This window comes from Cupressus sempervirens, chromosome 6 (genome assembly GCF_028749045.1).
Source record: "Cupressus sempervirens isolate cs-2001-9-10 chromosome 6, ASM2874904v1, whole genome shotgun sequence".
NCBI lineage: Eukaryota > Viridiplantae > Streptophyta > Pinopsida > Cupressales > Cupressaceae > Cupressus > Cupressus sempervirens.
In genome coordinates this window covers 623,618,754-623,632,920 of record NC_143123.1, presented here as the reverse complement: position 1 = coordinate 623,632,920, position 14,167 = coordinate 623,618,754, and the positions used below count along the sequence as shown (strand labels likewise).

General features: G+C 36.7%; 1 protein-coding gene across 2 annotated transcripts in view; it reads right to left on the bottom strand.

Annotated features, from left to right (window-relative positions):
- Positions 1-14,167, bottom strand: part of LOC149553773 (uncharacterized) — a 163,174-nt gene that overhangs the window by 64,894 nt on the left and 84,113 nt on the right. For both annotated transcript variants that reach the window (XM_089789130.1, XM_089789129.1), the window contains exons 7-9: positions 14,086-14,146; positions 13,908-13,993; positions 13,724-13,768 (exon numbers count right to left, since the gene is read on the bottom strand). In XM_089789130.1, coding sequence (XP_089645256.1) covers positions 13,724-13,768; positions 13,908-13,993; positions 14,086-14,146 — 192 coding nt within the window. The remainder of the gene's footprint in view (positions 1-13,723; positions 13,769-13,907; positions 13,994-14,085; positions 14,147-14,167) is intronic.

The following is a 14,167-nucleotide window of genomic DNA, read 5'->3' as shown; positions in this document are numbered from 1 at the left end:
GAAGTTGGATTCGACGAGATTCTATGAGAAAATAAGAAAAACGTTTCAGCAAAACAAAAAACGGATCATATGCGAATCACACCCGTATTTCAGTGGTTTCCGTTTCCAGTACGTTTTGTGCCTGGAAACGACGGGGCATAGGCTACGAATCTGCAACTTAGAAAATTACAATAATTTGTCAACTAATGAGAACATAGGACACTTAGCATGATTTGATTGCATGCACATGAAAGTGCCACCTCATCAACCTTATCTTATAAATTTATTCAATCCTTGAGATAAGGTGAAGCATTGGATGCTTGAGCTTGTCCTTAGAAATTTTCTCATCACCACTCGAACTTGCTCGTACTTGATGTCCTGACCCTGAAAGGATGAGGTCTTCATGCACTTGGGGTAATCTTGCCTTGGCCTCGATGGCTTCCCTAGATGTGAACTTCTTTGCAACTTGAGAGCCTTGCTCTTGGCCACTACCTTGAGATCGAACTTAACCTCCCCCATTATCCTTGCCTTCCTTAACCTTCCTGGTCTTCCAACCTTCCCATTTGAATCCAACCAAGCTAGCTTGCACGAATAGCCAAGCCTTGCCTTGCCTCAAATATTTTCAAATCTCTTCTACTAATCCACTCTTTCATGAAATTGCAGGGCTTCTTGAATCTCGATCTTCAATCAAATTCGAGCCTCCACCTGATTTCATTCTTCACCAAAGCTCGCACTTCAACCTTTGCTAGCTTGCAATCAAATAGAAGGGCTAGGACCCCATGTGGAATTGCTTCTAGTTTTGCACTGCCCTAAGTTGTAATTCTAGATTTTCACTTATGATCCTAGCCCAATCAAATCTTCTTTTTTCTTTTTCAATTTCATCAATAAAGAAGAACATCCAGTTTTCGAATTGCATACCTTGAGCTAGGCCCATGATCCGGCTGAGAAGCACGATAAGATCGCCATATTTTGATTTAAAGTTTGCCACTGTGAGCCTCGATGATCTGGGGACTCCTTTCTTTTCTTTGTGTAGCCAATCCTGTTTTAGATGCATGAAATAAGCCTCTGGTTATCTTCAAATGACTTGGCCGCCTGGTCCATCATCACCACTATCATGCTCTTGTACTGAGAAATGTTAAATGCTTCTTCGATCGCCTGTCCACCAATGTTGGCCAACACTCTCTTCCCTTCATCAAAAATGATGCATTTACTAACCAAATCAAACCTGGATGCACATTCCATGACCAAATCTGGACAAGGCAAGGTAGGAGGAAAGGCCGCCTGTCACCGGTAGAAATTGTATCGACTGACGGGTCCCTTCGGAAAGGAAATTGTGTATCGGCCGATGGGTCCCTTCGGAAAGGAAATTGTGTATCGGCCGACAGGTCCCTTCGAAAAGGAAATTGTGTATCAACCGACGGGTCCCTTCGAGAAAGTACTTGTTATGTAGCCGACGGTAAATAGTTTGTAGCGGACATGATGTATCTGGCTGACGGATACCTTCGAGAAGGTTCATCGAAAAGTATTTATAACCCCTTCGGGAAGCATTGTAATCATCTTTATCATATGAGAAAAGCATGATGTACTGTTGGTATATGCGAATAATAATAAGAGTTCTAAAAAAAAAAAAAATTAAAAAGAGAGGAAAAAAAAGTACCGTACGATTTTCCATTGTTAAGGTACGGATTTCATTAGTACCGTACGGATATCCATTGGTAAGGTACGAATTTCATAGTACCGTACGATTTTCCATTGGTAAGGTACGGATTTCATAGTACCGTACGGTTTTCCATTGGTGAGGTGCGGATTTCATAGTACTATACGGTTTTCCAGTGCTAGGGTACGGATTTCATTGCCAAGTACGGTTTTTAAAGACAACGTATGGATTTCATGTTTACAGTACGTTTTTCAAAGCCAACATACGGATTTCATGTTGCAGTATGGTTTTTAAAGACAATGTACATATTTCATGCTTGCAGTACAGATTTTAAAGACAATGTGCGGTTTTCATCTTCAAAGTTGGTGTACGGTTTTGCTGTGGTGCGGTTTTTTCTTGCACCGTACGGTTTTAACATCTGAAGAATGGTGCCGTACGGTTTTCCGTTGTTAAGGTACGAATTTCATTAGTATCGTACGGATATCCATTGGTAAGGTACGGATTTCATAGTACCATACGGTTTTCCATTGGTGAGGTACGGATTTCATAGTACTGTACGGTTTTTCATTGCTAGGGTACGGATTTCATGCCCGTACGGATTTCATTGCCAAGTACGGTTTTTAAAGACAACGTAGGGATTTCATGTTTACAGTACGGTTTTCAAAGCCAACGTACGGATTTCATGTTGCAGTACGGTTTTTAAAGACAATGTACGGATTTCATGCTTGCAGTACGGATTTTAAAGACAATGTGCGGTTTCCATCTTCAAAGTTGGTGTACGGTTTTGCTGTGGTGCGGTTTTTCCTTGCACCGTACGGTTTTAACATCTGAAGAATGGTGTATGATTTTGTAGTACAGTTTGTGTAGTACGATTTTTTGCAGTACGGTTTTTGCAGTGCGGCTTTTCTTCAGACAAGGTACGGGTTTCAAATTTGAAGTACGGTTTTAAGGCAATGTACGGTTTCCACTTTCAAAGTTGCTTTGTGCCTCAAAAGATTAACGTACGGTTTCTGGAACCAAAATTTGTTAATTTTCATTGTACGGATTTTTCAAGAGGATTGGAATCCAAATTGTGTCAAGTTCGAAGCTGCCCCAGGACCCCGCGGGGGCGCTGCCCCTCAACCCCGCCGGGGGTGTTGCCCCCTGGACCCCCAGTCGTTGCGGATATCAGTCATAGGAGTCTGACCAGTTCAGAAGACTTGGAGCTGCTGCAGGCATGGAGTGTCTGTGTATCAGAGGCACTGAGAGTAGGTGTTGGCCGTGAGGCTGTCTTGGTGGATGCGTAGAGAGCTCGGGAGGAGCTGACCATCCAGTTGGAGGCAGTGCAGCGACACTTGGTTCAGGGTACCGAGGAGTTGGAAGCAGAGAAAGCAGCACAGGTGGCTATCAAGGTCAGCTTGAGGAGTCAATATTGTGTTAGCAAAGGCTATAGATGCAACGGGATGAATGTGAAAGTGATATTGTTGTATTAGTTGTTTGAGTTTTGTTCTGTAGTCGTCAGGAGACGACTTTTCTTTTTGGGAGGGATGATGTCACCGGTAGAAATTGTATCGGCTGACGGGTCCCTTCGGAAAGGAAATTGTGTATCGGCCGATGGGTCCCTTCGGAAAGGAAACTGTGTATCGGCCGACGGGTCCCTTCGAAAAGGAAATTGTGTATCAGCCGACAGGTCCCTTCGAGAAAGTACTTGTTATGTAGCCGACGGTAAATAGTTTGTAGCGAACATGATGTATCTGGCCGACGGATACCTTCGGGAAGGTTCGTCGGAAAGTATTTATAACCCCTTCGAGAAGCATTGTAATCATCATTATCATATGAGAAAAGCATGATGTACTGTTGGTATATGCGAATAATAATAAGAGTTCTACTATTTGCTGTTTGGTGTTCGTGTCTATTTCCTGTGTGCGTTGCTTAATTAATCCATACGGTAAACACCGCCGAGTGTACAATTCCGCTCCTGTATATCTTCTTTGCCATGGGGGATTGTCCTTTCTTTAGTCTGTCCTTTACTTGTATCATGTTCACTGTACCAATATTAGTATCGGTAATTCGCCTCATTTTTGAGAAGGTGGTTTTGGGCATCATGTCCTCTTTGTCTTTCTTAGTGTTTGTTCCCTTAGGGTTCTTACTTGCACTAACATTTACCATCCTAAAAATTATTTCCTGTGTGCGTTGCTTAATTAATCCATACGGTAAACACCGCCGAGTGTACAATTCCGCTCCTGTATATCTTCTTTGCCATGGGGGATTGTCCTTTCTTTAGTCTGTCCTTTACTTGTATCATGTTCACTGTACCAATATTGGTATCGGTAATTCGCCTCATTTTTGAGAAGGTGGTTTTGGGCATCATGTCCTCTTTGTCTTTCTTAGTGTTTGTTCCCTTAGGGTTCTTACTTGCACTAACATCTACCATCCTAAAAATTATTTTTGCCTCTTCATTCTAAGTGATATGGACTACCCTTATCAATTTTCAACCTTCTTTCTATCGATCGATTCTAACTTATTTCTGTCTCACGAAGTCCTATCACTACACTTATCAATCTTCAATCTTCGACCTAGGGTGGGACTAACACTTATTTCTGCCTCTTCATTACCTTAGGATGGACTACACTTATATCTCTCAACTTCAACCTAGGGTGGTCTAGCTTATTTTTGCTTTGCCAAATGTCCTATCATGGATTCTACACTTATCAATCTTCAATCTTCAACCTAGGATGGGATGATGAAGTGGTGGATGATGAATGCAAGAAGAACCAAAAGAAACAAAACTAGACAAGAACAAGGAGCGAAATCTGCTTAAGGACCACTTTCAACTCTAAATGAATTGAACTTACCTTTACCAATGGCCTGGCCTCTTTTGAATTTCAGATCAGACCTTAGAAAGTGCAAGCCCCTTGCCAATATTGATGCCCTAGCTGAAGAAATAAGAATTGTGTCCACTTGAAATTCCCCATGCATGTGCCACAAAAATCAGACTTTTATCACTTGTTTTCTTCACCAACAAAAATCGTCCAACCTCTAGGAGAAAAATCGCAGCCTCTCTAGAAAATCAGAATTGTGTCTTCTTGAGATCATCCATGTACCTCATAATAAATCATCCAAGCATGGAAAAATCAGATCTGCCCTAGAGATGTCGCCACACATGGAAAATTTTGCCCTTGCATGGAAAATTGCCAAAAACGAATAGCAGATCTGCTTGGGTGCTAGAAGAAATTGCCAAGAATGCTGCCCAAGAAAAATCGCTAAGGAAGAAGAGTTGCTCCCTTTAGAAGAAATCGCCAAACATGGAAATCTGCCCTTTGTCAAAAAAATCGTCCAAGCATGGAAGAGGAGGATGGAATGAATGAGGAGATAAGGGGAAGGAGATCCCTCTTATACCCAATCCACATGCTTCCCCTAGCTGGCCAACTTGCACCTAGGAGAGGGAAAAGAGCATTAATTAATGCACAATTCTGGCCCAGATTAAATGTTAAGCCAAAAATTAATTTTTCCACAATGAAATTTGCATTTTTGAATTGCCAGTTGGACCAAAATTGCAAAAGTAAAATTAATAAAGCCTTGGAGACGCTAAACATTTTCATTCAATGATGATTTAGTAACTAATATATCATTAAAAATCAGATTTGGCAAGCCAAAATCAATTTTTTTAGTTTTAAATTACTAAAATCTTCAAGGCAAATTTAACCCATTTAATGTCAATTTTTGCAATTGATTTTGCTATGCAATTTTAATTTTTTAACAAAAATAAATCATTTCTCTAGTATCTAAAATTGATTTTTTTCAATTCAATTTCACTATCACAAAAATTTCTTTTCACCAAAAAAAAAAAAACAAATTCGAAAACAATTAAATCTAAAAAAGATTTTTTATTTTGAAAAAATGCTCAAGATTATACAATTTTACATCCAATTTTCAAAATAAATCGTTTAAGTCCAAAAATTTGTAAATTTATCCTATCGAATATTGTTCTAAGTTCTAACCATCGAAAAAAATGTCGTCTTTGAAATTTGTTCAGCCTAAAGATAAAATTGTCAATTCCGAAAAATCGAGCCAAGACCATGGGAAAAATAAATTTAACCTCCTCCCTCTTGACCCAAAGGCGTCCAAGGCGTAAAATTTTCTAAAATCGAAAAATTTTGGACAACTTCAAAAAATTATTGCTAAGGCAATCAAAAAAAGGGGGTCCCCAAAAATTTTGGGGCAATGATGTGAAAACTTCACAACACGAGTCCAGGAAATAGAAAAATTACGAGCAAAATTATGCACCAAATGACTTGGAATTAGCAGCCATTGTGCACACTTTACAGGTGTGGAGGCACTATCTAATTAACAAACCTTTTGAACTTTGGTCAGATCATTATGGGCTGAAATATATATTTACCTAGCCCAACCTCAATGCACAAAAAAGGTGGTTAGAGTTTCTAGCAAATTACAATTTTGAGATCATTTATATCAAGGGAAAGGAGAATAAGGTAGCAGACGCTCTAAGTTGATGGAAACACATATCAGCTGTGGTAGCAATAAATATTGGGCTCACGGAGCAAGTCCCACAGTGTCTATCAGGTGATGACTTCTATAACGAGGTCAGTCAAGCACTTCAAAGGGGTCCTCAAGATCCTAGATATGAAGGATACCACCTAAAGGAAAATGGACTTTTGCGATATAAGGGTAGGATGTATATACCCAAAATTCCAAAAATTCGAAGGACGATCTTACGAGAAATTCATAGTGCTCCTACCGAAAACACCCTAGGGTGACCAAAATGTTAGTAGATGTAAAACCTTTGTACTTTTGGAAATGGATGAAGAAAGAAATCACAGAATATGTGGCTGGATGCCTCGAATGTCAAAGAGTCAAGGAAAAACATCATTATCTAGCTGGGCTCTTGCATCCAAATGAGGATGGTAGACAATCACCATGGATTTCATTCAAGAAGTTCCCATGACTCGAAACAGAGATAATACCACTCTAGTGGTTGTGGATAGATTGACCAAGGTGGCTCATTTTATTACAGGTAATCTAACAGATGGAGCATCAAAGATTGCTCATAAGTTTGTAAGAGAAATTTTTAGACTCCACGGAATTCCAAAAAAGATTATATCTAATAGAGATGCCAGGATGACATCCAGATTTTGGCAAATCTTATTCTCGGCCTTGGGAACCACATTAAATATTAGCTCCACATACCATCCTAAGACCGATGGTCAGACTAAAAGTGTGAACCAAGTTCTAGAGGATCTCCTAAGGATATATTGTATGGATCGATAGTACTAGTGGGAAACATATCTTCCATTAGTGGAATTTGCATATAACAATTCTTACCATTCTGCAATTCAAATGGCACCCTGGGACGCTCTATACGGACATAAGTGCAGAACCCCTGTGAGTTGGAACGGGATTAAGGACCGAGTCATCGTCAAGCCTAAGATGCTTCTAGAGATGGACGAACACGTGGTTCAGATTCGTCAGAGGCTGAAGGAGGCAAACAACCAACAAAAGAGCTATGCAGATGAAAAGAGGATCCCTAGAGAGTTCTTCCTAGGGGAAAAGGTCCTCCTAAAGGTTAAGCCACAGAAAAGCACTATCAAGTTTGGCAAGAACTCAAAGCTAGCCCCAAGATATATGGGACCATTTGAAGTGTTAGAGGTCATAAACACGGTAACCCATCATGAGCATGTCATTGATTGGTATCTCTTGCAAGTGAGAGACCCAATGGTGGTGGAAATAGAACCACTCAAAATATTCGAGGTATGTAAGCTTCGCTTGCAAAATTGAGACATAACTCAATGCAAGGTCCAATGGGACCAGTATTCTAAGGAAAATGTCACTTGGGAAGACTATGATGAGATATCATCTTTTTCTGAGAACTTGAACTATGAAAGAACTCTAAGTTATATGTGTTTGGATTTATGCTTTAGCTATAGTATTTTTGTTATGTTGTAAAGTTCATCGAGGGCAATAAAACATAAGGGGGAGGGTATGTTACATCACAAATTGTGCTACATTTGAAACTAATTTTCTAGACGTTGGAAATTCATGTGAAGTTAGTTGTTCGGTAAATTTGTTGAAATAATTGTTCATGTGAAATTGATCTAAAGATTTAATTGTTGAGAAATTTTGATTCTTGCGAAAAGAAATTTTGGTTGTTGTTTATTGCTTTCATGTGACATTTTAGCTAGCTATTATGATTAGAATTGAAAAATGAATATCTTACAAATTAGAAAATGATTGTGACATTTTATTTTCAAATTATGGAAATATGTTATTACCAAAACCATTTCCATTTTGCAAGATCACGATGAAGGGGGGAAGTATTGCCAAAATGGGAGTTAGGAAGGGGACACCTGAATCCATTGTTAACCATCAGGTATGTAATCTAACCACCTAGACCAATGATAAAACGGCTAGACAAGCAAGAGAGTACAAAGGATAACCATAAGCTAACCAATTGAATTAAAAACATTATAACAACTTAAATAAGAAATATTACCTTCATTTTTATGTATGTCTCAGTGTATCTTGTTTTGCGATCACGTCTTAGTATAATAGTATCGTGTCTATACTCATACTTGTGTGGGTATAAAATGTGTACGTACAAACACATATAAATATGTATGCGAACCTCAATATTTGGCATATATATATATATATATATATATATATATATATATATATATATATATTCAAACTACTCAAACAAGCATGAATTTAAAAAGGGCGACATTAATACACTAAGGCATAATTGATTATGTTGTTGCCCCCCTTGTTCTTTTATTTCGAGCTTTGGCAAAGACTTCTTTTATTTATTTGATTGCCTTGAGCAGCCACCCTTTTATTTTTCTTATTACCTATATGGCATTGGCAATGGTCCTTCCTTTTATTAGAATTCGTATTTGAAAGGATGTGCAAACATTTCTTGCCAACTTAGTCTTGGCATAACTAAGCATGTACACGGGTGAGCTTTACCTATCTTGCTCGCTCTCTTGCAGTATTATATACTCTCCCTCACCTACTGGACGTTCAAATATTTCCTACAATTCGCACCACTGAATCTATTACATCCCAATTTTTGACCTAATTTGAAATATAGCCATTGAGGTTCACATGAAATCAGTTGACAGTGAAATTGGTTATAATCTTGTAAAATGATAAGATGGTTAGTCATTATAAATTTCATGTGAAGATAACATGAAAGTGGATATTACGAATTCATGGAATTGAAAAGGCAGCTAGTCGTTATGATTATTTATACCTTGTTATGATTTAATTTCAGAGAATTTTCTTGCAGGAAACACGTCGAAAGGGTGGAAGCATTGTCAGAAAAGAATTAGGCACGGAAGTATCACCATCACTGGGCAAATGGGTTGAGAACCTAGCAACTTGAAACAAGATACATCTGTGGGACCCGCATGAGCTATTTAAATAAATAATTGGGTTAAAATATTAATCGTACCTCAGAGGATTTAATATGATCTTTCACCTTATTATTATAATAGATATATCTATATACGTACATATAGATATAAAAATGAGATGGCACCATTATATTATAATAATTTAATAAAGTGATGTCACCCCATTAATATTTACATGTAACTATATAATATAAAATTATAATAATATTCAAATATAATAACATTTGAATTATAATCTTCCAACTCTATTCCATTTTAATATTCTTGCTTTTAATCGATTAACATTTGGTAGGTTAAATCGAATTAATAATTTGAATTTGAATAGTCATCTTGGAAACCAATAGAAGCCGAAGAGTCTTGGCTAGTCTTTAAGAGAGCTGTGAATCGACCAAGCAACATCGTTCTTTTCTCCCCTTTCTATTATTTGATACGTTTCATTTTAAGCCAGGCATAGACATTCTCAACCAAACATTTTCCCAAACTTTCTCAACCCAGAATACCTTATTCTTCTCAATTCTACCGGTGTTTGAAGTCTGAAATTAAGTGTCATTAGCGGGTGAGCAAAGCACCAACAAGAGTTCCGGCCAAGGGCGAGAAGAGCCACATCCGAAACTCAATCATAGGTCACGAATTTAAGCAATCGCATGTTATAATTTTCCCTTCTTTTCTAAGTATAAGCCCGACTATAGTCGGCTATTCATTTCCAATGTTGAATGAAATACTGTACAAGCATTTATAATTCATAGTTCTTTCTTCACTAAGTATAATGTCTAGTTGTAGTCCGTACATAATGATAGGACTGAGAATAAAAAAAAAATATGTTTTCAAGTTCATAACTTCTTCCTATTCTAATTTGAACATACATCCATAGCCGGCTATCCATTGTTACACTGAGATTGATTATAATACTTGCTATTGGTCCCCTATATTACATAGAGATCATTGAAGATCTCCATCGAATATCCTTGTGATTTACACCATATATGAATTTGAATGGTAGCTGTAGAAAATTAAAAGATTGTATGAACCAACATCAATAACCATGCTATCATAAAATCTGAAGCAAAGATCAAAATACTCATAGATTCTCTAACACTGAGGAATTCATTGGCAAAGATGCCATGAAATGGTGAAGAGGTGTAAATAATAACAAAATGCTCATAATCTTACAGACACTGAGGAATTCACCGGCAAAGGAGCCATGAAATGGTGAAGAGGTGGAATGAATCTGCAAGAACACAAAAGAGAAATCAAATATGATTAAGTTAATTATTTAAATAATAAATTTTGCAATCCTTAAGAATATCATTTTCAAATCATAAATTTTGATAAGCTAAAACATATATGTTATTCATGAATTTGTTGGAAATCAATAGACAAAGTTGATTGCTCTGAGATCCGAACACCTAGGATTCACCGGCTGTATAGCCATGGAAAAGGTGAAAAGGTGAGATGGAGCCTGCAATGACTTAGAAAATAAAAGTCAGATACGATACATTAAATCTAGAATAATATCATTTAATAGCTCATGCATGATCCTGTTAATGTAACTCCTGTTGTCAAGTCTAGTGGTTTGGTTAGATACCAGGCTGCTCAGTAGATGACAGATGATCCAAGTCCAATTCCGAGTAGGGAAGGCCTTTCGCGTTAGAGATTGTGTGGGGAATAAGTTAAGGTTCGAGGTTGGGTGGTAAAGCCCCTAACAATGTTTCACCTCTCCCCAAGTTGTCAAACATACAACAAACAAAGATAAGCTATACATTCAATTGTTTGTCAGTAACGGGTATTTTACTTTTACGCTGTATATGCAAGAAGGTAAGATTAATTGAGTTATATCATCATTATAGTTATTTTACACTTAGATGCGAGAGATAGATTTATGGATTACCTTTCATTTATATGGATATCGTATATGAGCATATCATCTAATATTATATTATTGCCACAATTAAGCAAACGGAAGGAAAGGAATGATACAGTGGTATCTGGAGCCCTAATTAATACAATGGCAATTGAAGCCCTAATTGATTCAATGGTATCTGAAGCCCTAAATGATCTAATGGTAATCGATGCCCTAATTGATACAATGGTTTGTGATGCCCTAATTGATACAATGGTTTGTGATGCCCTAATTTTATATAGTGGTATTTAATAGTAATCGTCATTTGATTTTGATATAGCGGTATTGAATGGTAGTCGTTATATGATTTTGTTTTAGTGGTATTTGTGGACTAATCTGGGTGATTGCATGAGCATTCTTACAATGATTTATCGGTTCAAATTTCATGGTATGTGGATTTTAATTTCTATAGTAAGTTCATCGATGGTATTTTAAGTTCTTAGTTAAGAAATTTTGTCTAACTGATTTTAACGGTAAATCTCATTTACATGAACATGACTGATATAACTGTCTTCATATGAAACTGAAGTTATAATTGTATTTCGTTGAGTATGTTAGTTGTTAATTAAGACCTGGGAAAACTGGTTGTTACAAAATCCATGCTTTGCTCAATCTTATTTGTCTCTATTTGAACCCAAGTAAGAGGGTAATTGATATTGGCAGTTGTGTTCTGTTTTGCCGAAGGTTGTGAAACAATTCAATAATTCTTCCTAAACATTTTTGGAAGCTTGGAAGCATAGGTGAGTGCTCTATACGTATTGCTCAATCAAGCCAACTGAAACAAGTCAAGATTTACGTTTACATACAGACTTTATGCTTATGTTTGAAATCTGATTATGTTATTTGCTTCATAATGCTGACCCATATATTTGTTTGAAAATCCGGAATCGGTTATGTTTATTTGGAAGCATTCCTTTGATTGCCGAAATGCTTTGCCTGTAATAAGCCTTTTAAATTGCCCATCCGAAATCCTTGGCCAAGGTAGTTAATGAAATGATCGCTACCATGATCACCAGAGGTCGGAGTGCTAGTAGTTGTGAGATAGGCTGATTGAGAAGTGTCCACAACCTCGTCAACCAACTAGTCGACACTCTAACACCATGATGCTCAATGGCTGGATAAGGGTGTCCCAAGCCAACTCCTAGGGTAGGGAGGGCCTTTTTTATTGGAGATTGTGAGGGGATACTAAAGGTCCGTGATTGGGAGGTTAAGCCCATGGCAATGCTTCTACTCTCTTCCAGATGCCAAGGCTTGCACAACTCATGGTCATCAATTGCTTATTCTCTGGTAACCTTTTCATGTTTTGCACATTTCATTTGATCAATATGTTGCTTTCATGTATTTGAACTAATTCCTACGTCAAGAAATTAGTTTAGAAATGCAAGTGAAATGGTAGTTATTAACTAAATGTCATGTGAATCTAGTAGTTGAAAGGTTGTTAGTTTCTAATTATCTGGAAATGTAAATTATAGTTATCTCGTATTTTTCCTTCATGTAAAAGAGTAGAATAACTGATTTAACTGTATCTTTTTTTCTTTGGTTAAGATGGATGTCTCTTCCTTAAAGTGAATTGGTTATGTAGAGTTCAGATTTTCAGCATGTTACAAGATCTTTCTCTTGCTAAGAGGGAGTCTTGAAGATTGTAGCTGCGATAGAGATCTTTACCTCTGATATTATTGTATGTTGAAATTGAAGAAAGATTTATGATGATATTTCCAAGTGAGCATGACATGGCATCCAAGGTGTGCTAGGTGTCTCACTCTAAATAACTAACATTTTATTATATGAAGAGTCATGCAACATGCAAAGAGACGTGTGTTTGGAAATATGAAGAGACTATCAGATGGTAAATGAAGAGAAATTTAGTTATGATATGAAAAGTCTCTCATTTCAATTTATACATATATATATGAGATCTTTGAGTGATAAACATTGTATTTGGACATTTATTATTTTAATAAAAGAGATTTTTCTCATGTGCCTGGGTTTTTCCCCTCAAGTTGGAGAATTTTCCTAAGATAAATTGTTGTCTTTATGTGCCTTTTTTGTTCTTCTTTTGTTTATTACTGTTTATCTTTTTTTTTGGACAAAACATTAACAAATATCTCTCAAGAACGCCTCCAACATACTATAAATTATCTTGACTACAAATTTATTATAATGATTTTTTATTTCTTAAAACATCCTTTACAAGTAAAAGTATATATCATATTTACAATTAATCAAAAAAAGACAGGAAATGGGTATACAACAGAAAATCACCAACTAAATTGTTTTTTTATCAGAGAATTTCATGATCTGCAACGAATTCAAGATCAACAGTTTTGACCATAAAACTCACAATAAACTTGAAAAATAAACACAGATGGCAATAAATCAGAGAATGGAGGGGTTTTTTGGATTAAAACATTAGTGTTTCTGGGTTTTCCCAAATTCTGTGGCCATTTTTTTCGGGTTTGACCCAAACCTGAATTTTTTTAACCAACCCTTGCTCTGACCTAACCCAAGAAATCCCTTAATCTGATAGATCTTTCAGTTTGCTAATTTATTTCCAAGAAAGAATTTTGCTACAACCATAAAACTTACATAGATAAATGTATGTACAGTATACACCCATGTGTATGTGTATAGCTACATCACATGCATTCTATATACAAAACATATTTGCCCACAACTAATAGATATTTGAGAAGCATAAACTGGCAGGAAACTGAAATCCTTAGTTTAAACCAAGTCCTAAAAGAGAATGACCATAGGTAATAAGATACATACCTGTTCCTTGAAGGAATCAAAAAAAACTGTCAAAATGTCTTTAACCTGTAAGATTTAAGTGCATATGAAACATCAAAATAGAAACAAGCCTCAAATAATTCAACCAAAAGAAAAAGTTCTGATTAGATGTAAAGAATAGTTAAATGAAATGCAATCAATTGTTCCCCCATTTGCTGATACATACCTGAACTACTTCACCACAACGACGAAAGCTACTATCTCCATTGTCACCTTCAAAAATACTCTTCACAACAGGAGATATTGCAATCCCTGAATATTCAACTAATCATTATTTTAAAATACACTAGCAAAATTAGTGATAGATAAAGCAAGAAGCAGTTAATTATAAAATTGCTGCCTACCTGTTAGCATAACCACCACTCCTTTTTCAAATTCATTCAAACCAAGCTTCCTTGCCAATGCCTAGATAAAGAAACCACAAGA